Raw genomic sequence first — 21768 nt, 5'->3', positions numbered from 1 at the left:
TGAGGAGCCTCCGAAGGGTTGTAAGTAGTGAGGTGACACGACCAGGTCTGCACTTGAAATAAAGCCTGGCTGCTGTGCGAACAGACTGGAGTGGGCAGGGGTGCTGCAGGGGATATGGTGGCAGTGGCGACGGAGAGGAGATACGTAAGGGAAGCCGTCTCAGGACTTGGTGATCCATTGTGGGAGATGGAGGGGGGATAAGGCAGCGAGGTTCCAGGGCAGCTGGCAGAGGGTGGTCCCATCTTCTGAGCTGGAGAATCCAGCAGGAAATTGTGACCTCCAAGAGGAGCTGCCCTGGGGGAGGGTGGATCTGTGGAGCTTGGGTGAGAGGACCAGGTGAGGACAAGAATTGGAGGGTTGTTGGCCTAGAGGTCACCCAGAGAGACCCCAGGACAGAGCCCCCAGGGAACTCCCAGCAGAGAGGAGACACTTGGGCAGGAGCCGGAGAAGGAGAGGCCAGAGGGTAGGAGGCCCAGAGGACTGTGGCACTTGGGAAGACCCCGTCATTGTAGAAGCTCCGGGAAAGTGAGGCCTTTGTCCAGCACAGCGGCTGGGGGCCCGGGGGTGCTCGGTGAACAAGTACTGGATAAATGAATAAATGAATGAATGAATGACTGTGATGAGATCAGACAACAGGAAGCACTTTGGAGGGTGGAGTCCCCAGGGGAGGGAATGAGGAGGCAGAACCAGCCGCCTGCCCCCCCCACCTCCCCAGCACAAGGACAAGTGGGAGGTTATTCTGGGGCCTCCTCTGGGTAAATATAGCCTCTGAACGGGGTGGGGGGCCGGAGGTGGCTTCCTCAGTTTGTTTGGGGCACTTCCTTATAAGGCTGTGCAGGCTGAGGCGCCGCGGAGGGTGAGGTCAGGGGCTGAGCTCTCCATCCAGCCGCCTGATGCTGTCCCTGCTGCCGCTGCCGCGGCCAGAGCCTCAGAGGAAATCGAAGTCCCAGTCTTTGGGCTCCAGCCAAGGGAGCTCAGAGTGGCCTCTTAAAGGGCCCCCTCAGCCTCCTGTGGCTGTGGGAGCCAGTCCAGGGGTGGGGAGAGGGTGGCCTTCTGGGGTCCTCTCAGAGGGTGCTGCTGGGGGCCTTGGTTTTCCCATCTGTTCAGTACTGGTTGGACTGGATCACTCCCCGAGGTTCCACACAGCTATGGCACCCTGTGGTCTAACCTTTATCCCTCCCACTGCAGGGTGGGAGGCCTCTTGAAATCAAAGACTCAGAGTTCATTCATTGCTTCCAAAGGACTTGGTCCCTCAGCTCCCCTCAGCACCCCCTTCTCAGCCCCTCCCTGGGGAACCAGCTGCTGCCACTTGACCCTGCAGTGTCACAGCTGCTGTCAGCAATGCCATCCTTGTCAGGCAGAGAGGAGGAATGTGATTTAATTTCAGCAGGAATGTGCCCTCCAGAGCTGCCCATAGAAAGGGGAGGGAATGGGGACCAAGCCTACCCAAGCCCAGGAAACTCGAGAGGACTTTCGGCTTGGGCACAGGCCACTGGGTCCCTCTGGGCCCCCATCCCTACCCCACAGGGAGGCTGAGTTCCAGAACGGCTAAGTCCAGCAGCAGGATGGATGGAAGTTAGACTTGAAGGTCTTCCTGGGAAGGGGAAAAAGAAAGTTTCTCGTGAATGCAGTTCAAGTGAGTAAAGAAAGGACCCAGGCACCCGTTCCTGAGTCTGCAGGCCCACCTTAGAAAGACAAAGAGGAGCGTCTCAAGTCACGAAACCAGGGAAGGGGCTGCTTGGCTCAAGGGCAGGAGGAGGGACCTAATGGCCTCAGGTGAGGCCCACAGAGTCTGTGATCTGGAAGCAGAGGAAAACATGGTCCTGTCTGTTTCCTCTCTCAGGATCCTAAAATCCCACATCCACCTTTCTGCTTCCGTCCACCCTGGGGGCCCCTTTCCCCTCTCCTCTCTCTTTCCAGCAGAGCCCCCCTCACACCCAGATCAGGCTTGTCTCTTCTCTAAGATTTCAGGAGCAGCAGACTCTGCCCCTGCTCCCCCACCCCTTCCCCAAGCCCCATTATTCCAGGGGCTCCAATGTGGACGTCCCTCCTGTAACCTAACTCCTGTTCCTCATGCTGTAGCATCTGTCCCTCTTCACCCACAGGGATGGACCCTAGGCCCCAGAGTCCCAGGTCCTAGAGCCCTCTTTCCCCCCTCCGTCTTCTCTTCTTCCAGTTGCAAACTCCCCTCCCCCCGGCCCCATTCACTCCCCCCACCCCATGACTCAGCTGTGGCTCCAGAAATAAACCACGGCAGGTGCCAGGGGGCCACTGTCGAGGAACCACCTCCCAGCAGCTGTGGGCTCAGCAGCTGACACGCTGGGGCCCCAGGGTCCCAGGAAGGGTGGCTGGGGACTTCACGGGTGGGGAGATGCCCCCCTGGCATTGGGCATCCTGGGTCCTCTGGGACTCCATCCTCCCCGATAAGGGGAGCTGTCAGCCTCATTTACCACTCTCTGACCCCCTCTCCTTTCCTGTCTCCCCCTTCTCACCCTCCTCTGCCTTCCACCTCCTTTTCTCCTTCCTCCTTGGCCTCATCCCAACTTCGGAATCCCTTGGTCTCTCCTAGATTCCTTCCTTTTCTATTCAACTCATTTGCCAGGAAGTTATATGTCAGAGGGAACTTCAGCTCACCTTAAGGGGGAAACTGAGGCACAGAGACATCCCTTGCCAATGATACTAGAGTCCCTAGGTGCCACTTGGGGTCCATAGAACATGGCCCAGGGGGCTGTGGGCTGCTCCCCTTATGCTCTAGTCCAAACTGGTCAACAGCCTTCCCTCTGTTAACGAGCTATCTGAAGACTAAGGAAGAGCCACAGGGAAATAAACACAGAGGCCGCGAGAGCCACCCACTCAGACAATTAACTGGAGTCCAGAATCTGTCAGTGGGGGAATTTCCTCACATCCTCTCCCTTCTCCCTCTTTTCTTTTCTCTCCTCTCCTTCCCAAACCCTTCCTCATGCTTTGTCCCTGAATCTTTCAGTTTTCCCTTCCCAGGAGGAAGTAGGGTGCTTTGCAGCAGGCAGAGTGGAAATTAGATCTCAGGAAGGACCTCCAGTCTGGGGAATGGAGGGAACCTTGACTAGCTGGGAGGGAGGGGGCCTGGGTCCTCACTCCAGGCAGGGACCTGACTGCAGCCCCCAGGGAAAGCCCTCCCACCCGCGGGTTTTGACAGGCTGAGCATTTTTGGAAGTCTTTGAGAGCTGCTGTGACGTGGCAGGCAGCCAGGACAATGGGGCCCTTTCTCTCCCAGCCTGGGAGACAGGCCCACAGACAGGGCCTCAGGGCTGGGACAAAGGCCCCAGTGAGGTCAGGGCAGTGCTCTGGGAGTCGGGGGTGGGGAGGTGGGGAGTGGGGGAGGAATGAGGAGGTGGGGTATGAGTCAGAGCAGCCTGGGAGGGAAGCTGGGGACCCTGGCAGATGGAGGACCTCCAGAAGGCCCCCTCACTGGGGTCTCAGGCCCCTCCACAATGCCCAAGGCCCGAACTCTCACCCAGGCAGGACCTCCCTTCCTCACTTCTACCCACACACTCTCTGACCTCCCTCATGCCCAGAGAACAGGAAATCCTGTGGGGGAACCCCATTTTAGACATGGGGGAAAGAGGCCAAGAGCTTAACCACACATCCAGAGGCTTGCCAGGGGTGGGCCCACGGTCAGATCTGTGCTGTGCCCTGGAGGCAAAGGCAGACACAGGTGTACCCCTACTCCAGCTCCCAAAGAGATGGGCTGACCCTCCAGGAGGGGCCAATTCCCCTCCCCAGGCCAAGACAGGCCCCTTAGACACACACGCATACGCATACACACACACACTGGGCCAGGGGTTAGATTCTGTGCAGGGTGCTGAGTCATCCCCGGACCAGCTCCCCCTTCCCCAGGAAGCCCAACAAAGCCAGGAGAAGGCTTCCATTTCCGGCAGCCCTGGAAGCAGCCCAGCAGGTGTCGGGGAAAGGGGAAAGGATTCTAGTTCCAGCCTTATATCAGCCTCTGGAACTCTCCTCATCCCCAGATCTGAGAAGATGGTGGACCGCCTACTGCTGTGGGGAGATTCAGTGAGGAAACACTGATGACAGGACTGGGAAACCAAAGCCCCTTCCAGCTCTCTCTGGGAAATCCAACCTGCCATCCAAACTCCATCTCTGTGAGGGTACGTTTCTCAGAGAACCTCCCTTAAGAACCCAAGGACAGACACTGCCCCCTCCTCAGCCATCTCCTCTTCAGGCCCTACCTTCAAATGCCCACCTTGGCCTTGATCCACTCACAATTCCAGCTAAGTGATCCACTCACAATTCCAGCTAAGTGCTCTGACATCCCTAAAAGTGCAGAGTGGGCAATTGTAGGGTAATACAGGATAAAGTGGGGGTCTACTCTGGCCCCATGATCATCCTCTTCCTGTAGCTCCTTAAGAAACAGCCCCACTCCCTAGCCATGCTGTCTGGGTTGTGTGGGGAGGCTAGAGGTGGGACAGGTGAGCCCGGAGGTGAGCAGAGGAATGTGGTGGTGGTAAGAGGGTCTGGGAGGTCAGTGCTGGTATCTCAGAGACCAGTTGGTTTGGGGTTTACATACAGGGTGGAGAAGGTCCAGGAGCTGGGCAGGGACGGCCTGGGAAAGCCCCCAATTCCCCCAAGAGCACCTGTCTTTCTCTTTCTGTCTTGCCTGGCTGTCTCTGGGTCTCTCCTTATGGCTCTCAGCCCTTTGCTCCTCTGGATCTGTCTCCCTGTCTCTTAGTTTTACCAGGTTTTACTGACTTCTAGAAAAATAAAAAAGAATTGCCCATGTGGTGTAACAGTGGGCACAAGCAGGAATGTGTGCACGTGTGTGTGCATGTGTGTGACCCAGTGTGGTTAAGTGTGAGGATCTGCAGCAATAAGATTCACCCCCACTATGAAGACAGATGACAGCCCGACACACACTTTACCATAAGGCACAATCTGTGCAGTGCGATGAAGTACACACACACACACACACACACACACACACACACACACACACACAGAGCCGGTCATTCTCTCTTCAGTTCTCAGAGAGTGACCTCATCATCTCAACCTCCGCTGACTCACAGCCCCCAGGGCCAGCTCAGCCTGGCCGGAAGTCTTACCCTCCCCTCCACAGCCAGCCACCCCGCCTTCCCCGCCCTGGGCAACTCAACAAGAAAGACCGCGGCGCCCCCTGGCGGTATCCTGAGACTCCTCACACTCCTCCCGCCTGTCCCCATTCACGCACGCGCACACGGCACTCTCAGGCCAACGTGCCTACATCCGCAGCGCCCTCTGCTGGCCACAGTCTATGAGACCCACAGATCATTCCATAGAGCCCAGGCGACTGCAGGGCTGGGGACCTCTCCTCTGCCCTTTTCTTGTTTCCTGATTCCTACATCTCTGCCCTCTGCTGGAAGTAAGCCTTCCTGCAGTCTCACTGCCAGACCTGCCTTCCCTTCACCCTCACCCCTTAAGAGAAAATGTCCCCTGGGGAACCTCAGAACCAGGACACCAGGCACCCACGTCTCTGCCTTCCTCTCTGGGTCCTCGGCCCCTCTCCCTCCCCAGACTGAACTGAGTCTGCTTGACCGGGCACTCTGGGCACTCCAGCTCCTCCTTCTACACATCCTGATGCTGGTCCCAACCCCCGTGTGCTCCTTTACTGATGCCTACTGGGCAGCTGCTCTGTGCCAGGCCCTGTTCTATTCACCGACATCTTGGGGACTTCTCTGACCTTCAGAAGCTGATAAACACCGAAGGCCTATTTCCCCTATGAGACCTAGCCCCACGTTTCCCTCTCTTTCACACACAGAAGCACCAAACTTGCCTGGGCTCAAATGCAGTTTTATTTCCTGCTGGTTTTTACAGGTCCTTCATCCTGCAAACCCATTTCCTCCGAAAACTGAGGATGAGTGGGCACAGGGGAATTCCCCAGGGGAATGGAGAGAACAGGATGGCTGGCAAGGAGAGGGCAGTCAAGGCACTTAGGGACTTACTTGAGGCCCTGAGGGAAAAACCTGATGCCCAGGGTAGGGGTGAGAGGGCGAGGCAGGGCAGGAGCTGCCCAGATATTTCCCAGAAGCCCCTTGAGGCGCTACCACCTGGACTTGAGCTCCACCCGGCTCATGGTGTCACTTTCTGTGGTGGGAAGAGCACAGGTTCAAGGGAGGGTTGAGGGGGAAGGCAGTGCTGGGGGCAGCAGTGTTCAAGGCCTTGACCCTCAGGGACCTGGAGTGGGACTGGAAGGGGGGGTCAGTAGCGCTTTCCAGTGCCCCAGTAGCCTCCCCTGATGTCCTTCTGGGGCCTCCATTGGGCGCAGAGCTCGAGCCTGGGGAAGACACACAGACTCACCCTCCAACCTGGGCTCCTCCTCCTCCTCTCTCTTCTCAGAGCCTGCCCTCTGGCGTCCTTGCTCCTTGACCCCTGACCTCATCAAAACACTAGTCCTGGCTCAGCCCTTAAGAGCCCAGTTCTCAGACATCTGCACTGAAGGGGACCCCAGAGCATCCAGCCCACCTCCTCTTTGCCCCAGAGAGGGGCAGTGATTGCTCCGAGGTCACACAGCCAGTGACTGGTAGAGCTAGGATTAGAGTCGAGGGCTATGTTGGCTAGTCCCCCCCCCCCCCACCTGCCTCCTCCTGGCACTCACAGGCCTGCGGGGCACACAGGAGATCTGGGGGGGCTCCCAGTGACCGTTTTCCTGGCAGCGGATCAGTGGCAGGTTTCGCTGGGCCAGCCCCTCCCGGCACCGGTAACGAAGCACCGTGTCCACCTCATAGCGCAGCCGTGGGCGGCCAAACACTCGAGCCAGGGGCAGCTCTGGTGGAGGCCCACAGGACACTGCAGGGGGGACACAGTCAGGAACTGGGAGCCTGGCTCTGTGGGTGACAGTTCCCAGAATCAGGATGAAGAGGAGAGGAGTGGGTCACAACTTGACACAAAGAAGAGCAGGGATTCCGAGTGGACCCACCCAATTTGTTATCCCTCCCACGCCCGTGGCCTGGGACGCATTTCTGACTCCTCTGTGTAGCTTTGTGCCCTCCTGCTATACACGCCTCAGCTCAGGGTCCCCCAGCTCCCTCCCCCCACCGCCTGCCCTCACCCAGCCCCATCTTGCAGGTGTAGGACAGGTGGTAGTTGCAGGGCACATCGCTCCATTGTCCCTGGTCATGCCACACCATGACCACGCAGTTCTCTCCGGACAGGAAGTAGCTGTCAGGCTGCCCAGGGTTCCAGTTTTCATAGAGCTGGGGGGCGGGGACAGAGGAGGTGGTGAGGCGCCCCAGCACCGGGAGAACTGAGAGCAAGGGACCTGGAGGGCCTGTGGAGGAGGAGGGGCACCAGGAGAGGGAAGGCTAGGGGGTGGGGTAGGGACCCCCTTCGGGGAATGGGAAAGGAGAGGTCAGGGGCTTTAGGGGAGGCGTAATGGGAACCAGGAACAAGGAAGGGAGGAGCCCCAGGGAGAAGAGGCAAAGAGAAGGGGCCAGAAATAGGAGGAGAGGGAGGGATGGCATCACTGGAGGTGAAGGCAGAAGTGCTTCCAAGAAGCGACCTCGACAGCGTGAGGGGCAGCCGGAGCTTCTCACCAGGGGGACGCCGTCCGACCACAGGAAATCGCCTTCGATGGTCCTGTCATTGAGCCCGATCCACTGGTACTCCCGGTATCGATCTGGGGGAGAACCGCAGGGGAGACGGCGGGGGTGGTGCAGTGAGCTCCGCTGCCGGCAGATGGCGACCGTTCCCCGCTATCCGGCGGTCTGTGGGTGACCGCCGCGGAAGTTCTGCCCGCAAGCCAAAATCCGCGCTTCCCGGTTTTCTTATCCCTCCCTCCGGGATGACCCGGGAACCCAGGTCAGGTCCTCTAGAAGGGACTGGGCCCTTCACATGGGCCGGGTGGAAGGCAGGGGCGTTGGGGGGGGGGGGTGGGAGTGAGGGAAGAAGAAAAATATGACCAGGGCTAGAAAAGGGAAACTCTGGAAAAAGAGTAAAAACTTTCAGCGAGGTCAGAGTTGGGGAAAGCAGATGGAGGTAGGAGGTGGGGAGGACTGAAGGTGGGCCCCTGAGCAACCGCGGCCTGATGCAGGTATATTTCCTGCGCGAACCGCAGCCCTCCCCTGCCAGAAACCCCACTACCCACGTGTGGAGTGAGAAGGAGGGAGAGAGAAAGGAAAAGTGAATGAATGAGGTAAACCAAGTAAGGACTACCTGAATTAATAAGGGAGTTAATTAACACACTCATTAATTGATTGATTGATTGATGAGTGAGTGAGTGTGTGAGAGAGAGCAGATGACAGGGTCCCCTCCCGCCCGGTCCCCAGCCCACTGTTGATGAAGTCCTGCTCCTCGGGCGTGCTGATGCTGGTCAGGTGCGCGCCATACAGCCGGCACTGGGTCTCTGCCTCCTCCCAGCTCCTTCGCGTAGCAAAATGCTTGTAGCAGGCGCCCTGGAAGGCATCCCAGCCAGGGCTGCAGAAGCGGAGGCCTGGGGCATAGAAGGACGGGCAGCTTAGGCCAGATGACCCCGGAGCTCAGAGGGGCCAGGTCCCCTGGAAGGGACTGGGCTCCTCCCACCATCGCAGACCCAGGGGCGGGACTAAGGGCAGGAGGGCGGGTCCAAAGAGCCGGTAGGGAACGAGGGGCAAGGAGGAGCCAGGGGGGTCCCTGGTGCAGCCGGCCTTGATGCCTTCCTTCCCTGAGCGACAGGGACCAAGGTGAGGGCTATCGTCCCAGTGTGGGTCTCTGCATTCCTCCATTCTAAAGAAAAGCCGTATCCTCCTGTTTTCCCAGGAGAACGGAAACTCGAAGGAGTATGCTAAGCATTCCTTTCCCACGGACCCCCTGAGAGAGGCATTTTTAGTGAGGGTAGGGCTCAGAGAGGTTAGGTGATTTGCTTAAAATGGGGATTCATTAATGACAAGGCCCAAACCAGCGCCCTCCCTCGCTGCTTCAGAACTAGTATGTTGTGGCAGGGTCTAGGCCTCAGATCCCACTTGCCCCTCAACACACTCACCAACATCGCACAGGTCCCCCCCATAGCCAGGCAAGCATAGGCAGCGGACCCCCTCCTCCTCCTCCAAGCATGTCCCCCCATTGTGGCATGGGCTGGGGACACAGTCACCTGAGGGGGGAGAGAAATGAGGTGGGGGGGAGCAGGGGAGCACAATTTGGCAGCCTGAGTCCTCCAGGAGAGAGTTCAGTGAGTCCCCGGCCCTGACCTCCTTGTCCTGGGAGCTGTCACAGCACCGTAAAGGTTCTCCTTGGGGCCTGCCCCTGGTCAGAGCCTAGCCCTGAGCTCTGGGTTTCTCCTCCCTCCCCACGCCCCCAGCACTGGCTCAGCCCTGTGCTGGCCATTGTCACACCCACCAGTGTGGGCCTAGTCTAAAGGGGCTGGGGGGAGGTGGCTAGGGAGGCCGTCAGGACCCAACCCCACCAAGGAGAAAGAAACTGGGCTGTCAGTTATGAGACCTGATTCTTCTCTGGCTCCTGGCTCTGCTGGGTGGCATCAGGCAGGTCACTTTACCTCTTTAGGAGTCTAGTCCCCCACCCCCTTGTCTTTGTGCCAGGTCCCAGCAGTTCTGTACAGTCTAGGTGGGCTGTGTGGAACTGGAGAGAGGAGAGGAGAGTCACCATAGCACCAGTGAGGTGTGGCCTGCCCTTTACTGCTTCTGGGACCTGATACTGTGGTGGTCCAGGTGGGGTCTAACTACTCCTCCTGCTGTCCACCGGGCAGAGTCAGCTCCAGAGGCTGTTACTGCAGACCAAGGCACTTCCCTCACTCTGCGCCCTACCCTCTCCCCAGGCTCAGGAATAAAGCTGCAGTGCCCCCCCCCCAAACACTCTCAACATCATCCAGCCTCTTTCCTCCCCTTCTTATCTCCCCAGACTCTTCCCGCTGACCAGGCTCCCCTTTCCCCTTCCAGTTCCAGCTTTCTGCAGGTTCCCCAGCCTAGAAACCCTCTGATCCATCTCACTCCCTCCTTTTGGCTCCCCCTCCTCCAGGCAGTCTCCTTAGACTAACACACTACCCGGAAGGCCTGCAATCTGTAGTCTGGATCCAGCTCCGTCTGGCTATGCCATCTGCCTTCTCTGGACTCTCTAGATCCTGGGGTGGGAGGTGGCTGCTTGGGCCCGGCCTGGGTGCCAGAAGGGCTGTCAGATTCTACTCCTTTCTGGTCCGGATGACCCAGGGGAAGATGGCCCCAGAGACTGACAGCACAGGTCAGGGCTCTCAGCCCTGGGTGGCAAAACCAGCCCTGGGGAGGACCCTTCTGACTGTGCCATCCACTCCTAGCAGCCAAGGCCAAGGCCCACAATGCTTCACTCTAGCCGAGATCCCACTGCCTGGTGGGGATCAGAGCAGAGGTCGGGGGAGGAGAAGCTGGAGTTAATTCAAAGAATTTTGCTGGGATGACCTAGCTGTTTTTGGTAGAATGAATCAGCTGTTTCAGCACCACTCCCCCTGTCATCTCCCCTTCTGCCAATAGTTTCTTCCAGGCTAGTAGTGCTACCCCCCAGGGCAAAGGGGGGAGGGGAGGTGTTTTATTTAACCCTTTAAGCACCAGGCCCCACCGAGGGGAGGAGTCCTGAAGCCCCCTCCCATTCCTCACACTTTCCGGCTCCTTCTGATGTCCTCTCTGCTCCTCTCTCCAACCCTCCAACCCTGGGGGACAGAGACTCTCAAACCTGGTCCCTGGTCTGCACCCAGGCCAGAGGTGCCTCCCCCGGCTGTGGCGGCAGAACTTGAACCAGGACAGGCAGAGTGGGGTGGCAGAACTCCTCCTGAGACCTCCTGGTCTTCCTTCCTCCCCCTCTTTGGGCCAACTGCTATACACAACCAGAAAGTTCTTCCTTCCCTCCTGCTGCAACAGCAGGCCAGAGGACCTCTCACTCATCCTCCAGGTGGGTGACTAAGACACTGCAAATACTTCAGTGGTGCCCCACGCCCCACGCAGTGCTGAACTCCAAGGCCAGCTGGGCAGGGAGCCAAGAGTTGAAATGGGTGAGACTGAATGTGATGCGGGGGCCCCTAGCCCACCGTGGGCCATCTAGGAGAGGGGGTCCGGGGACCGGCAGGATCCCATCCTTCTCCAGGGGCCTCCTTTGGGAAGCTCAACCTTCCCTGAGTAGGTAGGGCTTCTCTCGGACCCCAGAACCTAACTCCCCATTCCCCCTCCCTCCACACTCCCTCTCGATCCTGCCTCCTGATTTGTGTCTTCTCCAGCACTAGGGACTTTGAGATCCTTTGGGTTCAGAGAGGGTGCAATCATTCTTCTTAGGGGGTGGGGGTGGTCATTAGTGCAGGGGTTAGTGGAGGAGGGGGAGGCTGTGGGCAGTGGGATGAAAGTTAGATACCATCCCCCTGCTGAGATGTGGGGGGTAGAATGGGTGAGGCTGAGGTACCAAGATGCCAGGGAACGGCCTCTACGCCGAGGGATTTTCTCAGTCGCTTCTCTGTATGGATGGCTCTATATGGGAGCCATCAAGATGGATCAGAAATGAATACAAACGCACACACACACATGCCCAGGCTGTGGGGTTTTCTCCCCGTCAGGAGTGGGGGACTAGGACTCCCAGCCCTCCGGCAGACTGACGGACAATGATTCCTCTGGGGTAATGTGTGCAGTCAGATTTGGGATCTCAGCGGTCAGGAAGGAAAGTGGAGACGGGCCTGAGAAGGAGGGGATGAGGGAACAGCAAGGGGCTGTTAGACAGCTAGGACAGGACAGGGTGCTGGCTGAAGATGACAAAGGAAGAAGCAAAGAGAGAGAGAGGGGGACAGACAGTGCCAAAGAGAAGCATCAAAGAGCAACCCAGGACACAAATCCGTGGAATGAAAGGGCAGACAGCTGGGATGGAGACAGAGGGTGCCAGAGTTTTGGTTATAAAGCAGTTTAATAGAGATTTATTTCCAAGGCTTGTTTTCCATGAAACAGTCGAAAAAAATACTTCACAGAAGTAGTCGCTTAAGGCTCTGTGGGGATAAGGGCTCTCCTGGACCCCAGAGGTTGAGGGGCAGGGATGGAATTCTAGGCCTCCCTGATGTCAGTGGGAGATGGCTGAAGGGGGATGGCACACAGAAGGGGGGAGGGAGCAGTGGAAGAGGGGCCTGGGCCCTGAAGAGTGCCATAAGCAATGAGGGCACCCTACTGCCCAGGCGTGAGGGTGCTCTGTGGGGCCAGTGAGATGAGTCACAGGTGGACAGCCCTCCCCTCCAGCTCCCACCTCCTAGCCTGAGGGTAGTAAAGAGTCCCAGGTAGTCAGTGGTGGGGCTGGGGTCACAGGGTGAGGCTTTCAGAAATAGGGAGAGGGTCACAGGGTGGGGGTAATGGAGTTGGGGGTCACAGGGTGAGGAATCAGAGGGGCTGGGATGGAAGTCACAAGGTGGGGGATCCAAGATTGGAGACCCACAGGTAGAGGTGGGCAGGAGAATGAAGGCATAGGACAGGAGATGCCGGGGCAATGGTGGGTTAAAGGGCTACAGGTCAGGTGACCCAGAGCTGCAGCGGGAGAAAAAGGAGGAGGAGAAAGAGGGAGGTTGAGCCTTGGGCAAAGTTACCTGATGAGGGGGCCACGGCCACTCCACCGCGGCTGGCGCTGTCAGTGGGCAGCACTGGCTGGGCCTGCACTGAGGTCCCCGATGGGATAGTTCTTCCAGAATTCTCTTCGGAGGGGGCCTCCAGCTCCCTGGTACCCTCAGGGGTTTGTGTGGCTGGAAACAGGACAGGGGCATCCTCGGAGCTCCCTGTCTCCTCACTCTCTCCTCGAGGAACCCCAGACAGCTCAGGACTCCCAGTCTCCTCCCCCACCTCTCTCGCCCCATCCGGAGTGGAAGGTGGTGGGGATGCCAGGTTCCCCTCCCTGGGAGTGGGCAGAGTCTCAGTGGGTGGTCCAAGGACCCTTGAAGGCCTGGGAGCCTCTGGCTCTCCATCGGGAGGTGGTGATGCACCAGGCTGTAGGACTGCCTTCGCTGGCGGGGATGCCCGGGACAGCGACTCCTCTAGGGCCAGCTCAGTGGGGTGAGAGGCCTCTGGTTCCAGGCTGCTGAGCTCGCTGGGCCAGGCCCACAGGGCCTCATCCTCCACCTCCTCCTCTTCTTCCTCCTCTTCCTTCTCTTCTTCATCCTTGTATTTCTCTTCTTCCTCCAACACCTCACCTTCCTCTTCTGAGGACCCCAGGGGAGGTACAATGGATTGGGTTTCGAATTCTAGGCAAAGCACGGATGGTTCAGCACCAGGGACAGCACCCACCAGAGGACAGGAAGAAGGAAGGGGAAGCCAGGAGAGGCAGGGCTGGGGAGGGTGAGGCCCTCCCCAGGGGGAGAGGGAAGAGCCTGCCCTGGGCAGAGGTTGTCTTTGTTCCACATCAGAAGAATTTCAACTTGAGCTGCAATGTTGAGGCAACACTTGAGAAGGCTCTGTGAGCTCTCATTAGCCCAGGAAAACTTGGTCGTTGCATCTCCCTCTCCTAGTCTGTTAAAATGCTCTAGTGTATTTTGGGTAGATGAGGGAGGAGAGGGACCAAAGAAAGGAGGCCCCTCCTTCCCAAGGGGCAGCTCCTTAGTCCAAGCATCTCCAGACCCAGAGAGCTGGGAGTGGAATTTGCTGGAAAGGCAAAGGTTGGGCGAGGGACAGGAGAGATGCCCTGTACCACTGAGCTGCTGAGAAAGGACAGGGCAGAGTCATACTGGCCATAACCCCAGCATCAACCTGGGCTTGCACCTTCTGCCCCCAGCTTCTCTCAGGTGGATCCATCCCCAGGATAAGGGATTCGAGTTACCTAGGAGGGTCCTAGGGGCCTCTGCTGGGTCTTCTGGAGTGGAGCTTCCACCCCCTGCATCCTCCATGATAGGGATGGAGTAGATGGCTCCACGGGACTCGCTCTCCACAGCTTCCTGAGGCAGCTGCAGTTCTTCCAAGGTCTCTGTCACTGTGACAATGGCCTCCAGTCCATCAGAGGCCAGGTCAGAGGCTGGGCTGGAGTCCTCAGGGGTGGCAGAGGGCTGGGCAGAGTCTGTGGTGGGAGGGAAGTGCCAATGGGAGGTTAAATAGGTGGCCTTGCCCTCCCAGGTCATAGCTGCATGTGGGGGCTCTGGGTTAGACTCAGAGATCACGGAATTCTCTCCACTCTCTCACACCTGTCCTCTGGAGTACCCATGGGCCCAGGGAGCACCCCAGGACTTCATCACTTGTTCCTCAAGCAATAATCAAGTGCCCACTGTGTGTCATGCCAAGCATTCTCCTGGGGACTGAGGATATAGTGGAGAGCAAAACAGCAAGCTTCCTGCCCGCAGGGGAATTTATATTCTAGATACAGAGAATAAACAAATAAACATATTATCATGTTACCATATAAAGAACAATTAAGCAGAGTAAGGAGACAGGATGGGAAGTACTACTTTAGATAGAGTGGTCAGGAAAGGCTCAGGGGAGAGAGATTCTTTGAGTAAAGGGATGATGGCAGAAGGATGGACAGAATGGCCTCAGCACCTTGGGATCCTGGACTTGGGGCAAGGTATAAGGAATCATAGTCATCCCAAGACTTTTGAAATGGAAGGGGACAGGCTGCCCTCACCAGAGGAGAGCTGAAGGGCATGGTGCAGGAAGAACTTTCAACAGTCACCACCTGCAGATCTCAGTGTCGGGGCAAGAGGACAAAGGAAGGGGCCACCCCATCCTTCCAGGTTCTGTTCCCTTCAAATAACCAGTTTTAGAATGGATTACCTTGTCTCTGGGGAAGTGAACCAGGAGCAGAAAACCAATGAAGCGAAGGTGAAATTGGGCTAAGAAAAGCCTTGAGGGCCGTCTATGCTCAGCCAGCCGAGTAGGACAGCACGTCCTGCCCTCATCACCTGCTCCATGAGCCTTGCTCATCCCAGACAAGTAAACCTGCACCCTGGCCTGTCTCTGTCTCCACCTGCTCCCAACCACAGTCACCCTCTCCTCTCCCCTCTCCTCCTCGTTCAGTTCCTCCTTCCATTTCTTCCCAGAACAGTGCTTGGTACATAATTATAATCAGTGCATAGAAGTGTTAGCTATTATAATTATCATCATCATCATCATCATCTCTTTTCCAATAAGCCTTTCCAGATGGACCTGTCTTCCTATGGACTTCACTTCCCCACCCCTCCCAGCCCCAGGCCAAGATGTCTGGAAATCTCAGTGGAAGTAATGGTTTCCTCTCAGTCTTTCCTCATGCTGGGAGGGAGGCATCTTGTCCTCCCTCAGATTGGGGGCTCCCATGGCAGAAGCTGTGTCTTCCCCTTCAGACTAGGGGCTCCCTGAGGGTAAAGGCTGTGTCTTCTCCCATTTCTGCCTCCGGCCCTTGTCCCAGTACCGCAGGCTCAGAACTGGGGCAAGGACCCAGACGCTCCACAGCAATGCCTCCCTGATTGTCAGTTACCCTTGGCCTGGGCCCTGTGCCTCTGGGGGTCCCAGGCACTGCCTCCCCTCCGGCTTCCAATATACGATGTGGGCAGGAAGCCATCTCTACACCCAACCATCCTTGAGGACCTGATCCCTGTGGGGGGAATTGTGTCTGCCCATCAATGTTTGGTGGTTAAAGATCTGACACCTTCAAGGTGAAGGTTCTGGAAACCCCTCTGAGGGCTCTTAAGAGCATTTGGTTAACTGGAGCAAATCATTTGTCTGATTCAGAGAATGTCGGTCATCTCTGCTCTGCTAATGAGCTGACCAGAAATGGAAACGTATTTGGCAGCCCAATATGGGAGAGGCAGCTTTGAAACTGGAAGAGGCAAGTCATGGATGACTGATGTGGAGCAGTAGAGGCAGGTGAGGAGATGCAGAGAAGTGAGCACTGCAGAGAAGTGAGCACTCCTTGAGGCCACATAGCCCAAGCCAGAGGGTACGACCAGAATTAGAACCCTGGGAGATAAGGTGAGCATCACCCAAGGCTCCTTCAGGCACATGGCAAAGACCTGAGAGAAACTGGTCAGAACAGGGGTAGGCCTTCAGGGCCTGGCTCTGCCTCTCTGAGGCTGGTCTCAGCCTCTGCAGGGAGCTGGGCTCACCTCGGAAGCAGTAGACGTTGAAGCGGCTGTGCTTGTTGGGGAATCCGGTCTGGTTGGGGAAGAGGAAGAGAGTCTTGACACCAGGGAGGCCCCCACCACAGCGCTGGCTGGGTGTGACGATGGGGTAGCGCACACTGCCATCGGCCAGCCAGCCCGGGCTGCAGCGGTCTAGGCCACCATCCCAGGCTGCATACAGCTGGCCCGTGGTGGCAATCTCTGCACCCCGCTCCCGGCAGTATGCCCGTGCCTCCTCCAACGTCAGCTTGTCTGGAGGGGCACCCAGGAACAGCTCTCCTGGCAGGGAAGAGGAGGCTGGGTTACCAGGAAGTTGGTAGCCCCTTCCACCCTGGGCTCCCATGGGACCCTGGGCAAGCTTCTCTAGGCCTCAGTCTCCTCATCTGTGACATGGAGTCAACTACCCTACTTCATAAGACCAATGTCTTGATAGAACCTCAGGATGGATACAATTGCTCAAAGGAACCTGGCCCAACTTCCATTCTGCAAAGAAGGAAACTGAGGCCCAAAGATGCTAAGAAGGAGAGAATGCACAGCAGGTAGCAGCAGAGTCAAAATGCAAACTCAGTCTCCTACCAACTGTCTGAGGCTTTGGCCATGCACTTGCCTCTGTGACAGTGTTTGGAGGGAGGGACATTGTTTCCTTACCCCTGGTGGCTCACTTAAACACATGAGGGATTATAGGGTCCAGCAGAGGCCCCAGGAGGACCGATGGGCAGCACTGGAGAGGGGCCCTGCCCCTGGAACCTGTCACCCCCAATCACCATTTAGGTCTTCGGCATAACAGTAGACATCATAGAGGTCATCCGGGTCCACCACTCCGTAGTTCCGAACCCCAGGGAAGCCATCCATGTCTCCGTAACAGGCCTCTCTTGGAGTCTGGATGGGATACCTGGGGAGGGAGTGCAGACGCCTTCACAGGGAGCCTTCCCATGGTGACCCTCCTGAATCACCTGGCCTTTCAATGCAGCCAATTGTCCTCCCAGCTCGGCAGGGACACACCCGCAGGGCAGGGCCCTCACCCACCCTCGGCAGACCAGCCTCATTCCCTAGAGGCAGGGAGCCCTGTACAGCCAGCCCGAGGCAGCAGGTAGTCCCTGGCAGAACTGGAGGCCACAGCCACCTCAGAGACAACTAGAAGCTCCCAGTCCACAGTCCCAGCCCACCTGACGGTCTGGTCTGATAACCAGCCAGCGTCACACTGCTCATAGCCCCCGAGGTAGGCGGCGTAGAGCTGCTCCGGGGTGGCGATGCGGGCTCCGATGCGGGCACAGGCCTCCTGGGCCCCAGTGAAGGAGAAAGCATAGCGGGCAGAGCCCTCCCGGTAGAGAAAGACAACCCCTGAGGGGCAGAGAGGATCCTGAGGCAGGATCCCCCTGCACACTGACCTCCCCTCCCCCTCCTTGTCACTCCCTTGTGCACAAGGCTGAAGTCCCAATCGCGCTCACTCTACAGCATGAGGGGCTTAAGTTAGACTGTGGGTAGGATTTCCTCCACCTAAAGAGAGAAAGGAGGTCACAAAGGCCTGTCTCCACTCACTCCCTTTCCAACTCGGTCTGTGCCTTCCAGGGGTATTTGCTTCCCCCTCAGGCTGTGGGCTCCCTGAGAGCAGGAGTCTTCCTCTCCCTCTCTCTGGAACCCTCTCTCAGTCCCTGCCCTCTCACCTTTGACCTTGACCTCCACAGCGTCGCTGCTGTCATCTATGCCGTGCTGGACCTCGCAGCGGTAGATGCCCGAGTCGTTGGGCCGCAGCTCGCTCAGCGCCAGGGAGACATCGGTGAGCGACGCGGGGTAGGCAGGCAGCGCCACGCGGAACCGGTAGGCCTCGCTCACCTTGACGCGCAGCCCCCGCGCCACCAGCACCTCGGCCTCCCGGCCCCCGGACAGGAAGGTCCACTTGACCCGCGGAGAGCCCAGCACGGCGCGGCGGCTCGGCGGCGGCCGCAGGTAGTGAACGTGGCACGGGATGGTGAGGGCGCCGCCCAGCACACCCTGCAGCGGCGCGTCGCCCGCGATGCGCACGCGGAAGGCCCGGTCCTCTGTGGGCGGGCGGGGCCGCTGCAACTTCTCGCCGTGGGTCCTTCGGGACCCGCCCCCGGCGCCCAAGCCCCGCCCCGGGATTCCCCGGCCTCGCCCTTCGGTTTTCCTAACCCCGCCCCCAGGAACCTGGGTCCCCGGCCCCCAGGGGCCTGCAAACCCACCTCCAGGTCCCCCAGGCCCACCCCCCAAGGTCTCCAGACCCGTCCCCAAAGTCTCCCGGTAAATTTCGCCCCCAGAATCGCCCAGTACCACCCCAGGATTCCTAGGTCCCATTCCAGGGTCTTCTAACTCCACCCGCTCTGTCCTCCAGCCCTGTCCTCAACGTTTCCCAGGCTACTCCCTTCAGACTCGCCTTCAGGATTCCTCCCAGCTCCACCCCTGTTCTGCCTCCCATCGCCATTCATCCTGTCCCCAGGGCCCCCCATTGTCCACCCTAGAGAGGCAGCCTAGCACTTCGTGGCCCTCCTCAGCCTACCCCCAAGTTTCCACAGCCCTACAAGGGGCCCACGACTCATCCCTTACTTCAAGTGTCCCAGCCCAGACCCTTCCCCATAGTCCTACAGATTCCACCTCCTCCCTGGGGCCCCCAGGGCTGGACCAGGTTGGTTAGGGCCCAACAAGAGGCTGCCTCTGCCCTAGAAGAGATGTAGGAGACAGAGACAGTGACCCGGAGTTGGGTTGCTTACCTGAGCTGTCCGCTTCCAGGGCATCAGGGAAGGCTGCAGGGACCTGGGCCAGCGCCAGGGCTGCCAGCAGGGGCAGGAATAGTGGGGCCATGCTGCAGGCTGATGGAAGGACTTGAGGAAAGATGGGGTTAGACCTCAGGATGGACTTCCCCTGGATCCCTGCATCCATGTGGGCTCACACATATCCTGACCCCAGAAGCCCGCTGCCTCCACCTCACCATTAACTCCCTGTTTCTGATCCTTGTCTCCCTGCCAAGGGATTCTTCCTCAGAGCCAAGACCTGTATCCTAGTCAACTTGCTGTGTGACTTAAGGCAAGTTACTTACCCTGTCTGGGCCTTTGTTTTCTTACTTATAAGAGAGCCCCATCACTACCACCTCACAGGTTGTGATGAGGCTATGGGTTTGAGAGTGCTTTATATCCTAAAAACCCTGTACAAATGCATAGCACCAGGCACACAGTAGGAACTCAATAAATGCTTATAGCGTGGATGGTGGGTGCTATTATACTCAGTGCCAGACTCCTTCCTTGAACCCAGAGACGACTCCTGCCACGTACCCCTCAAACCTTCCCTTCCTGTCTCTCCCTCCCTGAGTACCATAACCACCTGGCCTCCTCCAGGAGGGCCTCCTAGATTGAACCTGGACAATGCACAACTTCTCTCCAGACCCCTCCTCGACCTCCTCCCACCCCACTATTACTTATAAGGAAACTTTTCTCTCTACTCCCCAGCATCCTTCACTCCTCCTCCTTGGCAGCCTCCTCCCTTCTTCCTCCCAGCCTTTCCTTTCTGCCTGGCATGGGCTTTCCCACCAGATCTCCTGGCTCAGAAACCAGCTGGGACAAAGCCCCTGTCTCTGCCAGTCTGGCCTTCATCCAGCCTAGGCTGAGGAGTGGGTTAAAGATAGGAGGTGAGAATAGATGGGAGGGGCCATCTCCCTCCTACCCTTGGCTGTCAGAAGCTCTGAGAACCCAGAATATTCCCCTGAAGATCTCAAAACACACTACACACTCTCATAATGGAGGGGTGGGGGTGTGACATTGCGAAAGGGGGGCCCAGAGAGGGATAGGGCTGACCCTGGGTCCCCAGCAAAGCCAAGTCAGGCACCAGGCCAAAGTCCCCAGGAATGAAAGCTGTAGAGCTGTGTCCAACATCATCTTTAAGGGTCAGGCTAGACTTAGAAGAGCATGGAGACCCAAGTCTGACATGCAATAGGCCAATAGTGCAGCAGGAGGGATGAAGGTTAGACTGCAGGCAAGACTTCCTAGAGATCAGGCTTATTCCCACCGGCTACTCACTCCCACTTCAGGCCCATTGTTCAACCTCATCTTCTCTGCCCTCGTGTCCCCCCTTTCCTGAGCCTGAGTGATGGGAAATTTCCCTCTTCTCCTAGGATTTCATCCTAGGATGCCTCCCCACCATTGTAACCTCCGTTTCCCCCACTGGCTGGGCATCATTTCCTCAGGGTCAGAGTTGGAGGAGGAGCGGCAGGATCCAGATGCCCAGGGCCTCTCTCTGACCTTTAAGAGGGAGGAGGTTCTCAATGGGGCCAGATCTGAGGGTGCCGAGACCAGCTCTGGGCAAGGGGCACTTGGGAGGACTGTTTTCTGGGGTTGGAGCAGCCAGTGTTTTTTGCCATGCAACTGAGCTGTGCCAGGTCCTGGGCCAGGCCCCTTCCTGGCACCGTCCCTCCCCGCTCTCTGGGCTGGAGCTGGAGCTGCTCACAGACCTGGCTCCCAGCTCTCCGACAGGCGGCCCAGAAACCCATATAGTTGGAGCCACTCTGGGACCAACACCCTGGACCCCCCTTTCACCTCTGTTTTGAAGGTGGGAATGAGAGGAGGTTTGAGGCTGATGAGACCTGACTGCCTTGGCACATGGAGGGTCCCACCCCCACCTCCAGGAATGGTAATCACTGACCAGAGAGGCCAAGACATGGCCGTGGTCGTATGGTTCTCACAATCAGAGAGCTCTGTCCTCCCCCCGCCACTGCCAATCACACCCAGCCTGGGCCTTAGCCCCTTCCTGGCATAGCTAGGGGTCCTGAGAAAACTTAGGCATCCTCTCATCCAGCACCTGACTCAGAACCCAGGGGTCCAGGCCTTGGCCTTCTCCATCCCACACACCCACCCGCCTCCACTCCATCTTCTATCCTCCAGAGCGGGACATGCCACTCCATCTCTGACCTCGAGAGCTCAGCAGTCATCCTGTCCCTTCCCTTGATGCCACACCCTCCCTCTTTCCAGCTGTCCCTTTCCTGCTCCAGCTTCTGGATTTCTGCGTTTGTCTTGAGTTTCCTGAGCTGTTCAGGAAACTTCCCTCTTGTTACATTCTCTTTCCTGTCTGACCATGGACATCCATCTCCCTCACAGCCTTCAGAGACCCAATCCACAGAGAATCAAGACCAGGCTATGTGTGTGTGTGCGCGTGCGCGTGCGTGCGTGTGAGGGAGTGAGTGCACCCAACACCCACCATCTCCATGCCGAATGCCCACCAGCTGGCAGGCCAAGGTCTGCCCCATACGAACTGAGCTCCAGCACTCAGCAGGGTCAGCAGGGATGCACGGGAGGCCAGAATTTCGGTCACAGCAGGAGGGAAGCTCTCAGCTATCCTCTTAGTGGCTGTGGGAGGGGCAACATGAACCTATACCATATCAGCGAGGCCTCAGCAGGGCCTGCAGAAGTAATTGCAGTAACCATATAAATAGTCCTATTTGTCAGAGCACAACTAATAATACTATTAGCAACATCACCAGCTGGGCTATTGTAGCTCCTCCTAGAATAAAATCTGAACTGTAGACGATGCTGTCATCAATGGTAAAGTTAGCCTTGACACACAGGCCCTGGTAACACTGTGGGTGGGTCTATCCATAACAGTGCCCCTTGATCTTGCTGCTGTTATCTGGAATGGAAGTAATGCAGACAATAATGGTGCAAACAAAATTGATGGCAAGTCTCTTGATCCTGTTAGAATCACGTGGGCAGAGCTGTTCTGAGAATAGGGGAATATGGAAGTACTTGGGG

The 21768-nt window shown here is 57.7% G+C and overlaps 1 protein-coding gene across 1 annotated transcript; it reads right to left on the bottom strand.

The window, feature by feature from the left end:
- Positions 1-5809: 5809 nt before the first annotated feature.
- On the bottom strand, positions 5810-18860 carry BCAN (brevican). Its single transcript, XM_058537492.1, has 13 exons — positions 18745-18860; positions 17683-18057; positions 17185-17359; positions 16783-16910; positions 16004-16297; positions 13753-13986; positions 12533-13180; positions 8987-9094; positions 8300-8458; positions 7563-7645; positions 7079-7223; positions 6626-6816; positions 5810-6304 (listed from the first exon to the last, which is right to left on the bottom strand). Exons 1-13 carry the CDS (start codon positions 18833-18835, stop codon positions 6197-6199), a joined length of 2739 nt encoding a protein of 912 aa, XP_058393475.1. The 5' UTR covers positions 18836-18860; the 3' UTR covers positions 5810-6196.
- Positions 18861-21768: the final 2908 nt, after the last annotated feature.

This window comes from Diceros bicornis, chromosome 4 (genome assembly GCF_020826845.1).
Source record: "Diceros bicornis minor isolate mBicDic1 chromosome 4, mDicBic1.mat.cur, whole genome shotgun sequence".
Taxonomy (NCBI): domain Eukaryota; kingdom Metazoa; phylum Chordata; class Mammalia; order Perissodactyla; family Rhinocerotidae; genus Diceros; species Diceros bicornis.
Note: the sequence above shows the minus strand (reverse complement) of the source record. Positions and strands in the feature narration are given on the sequence as shown.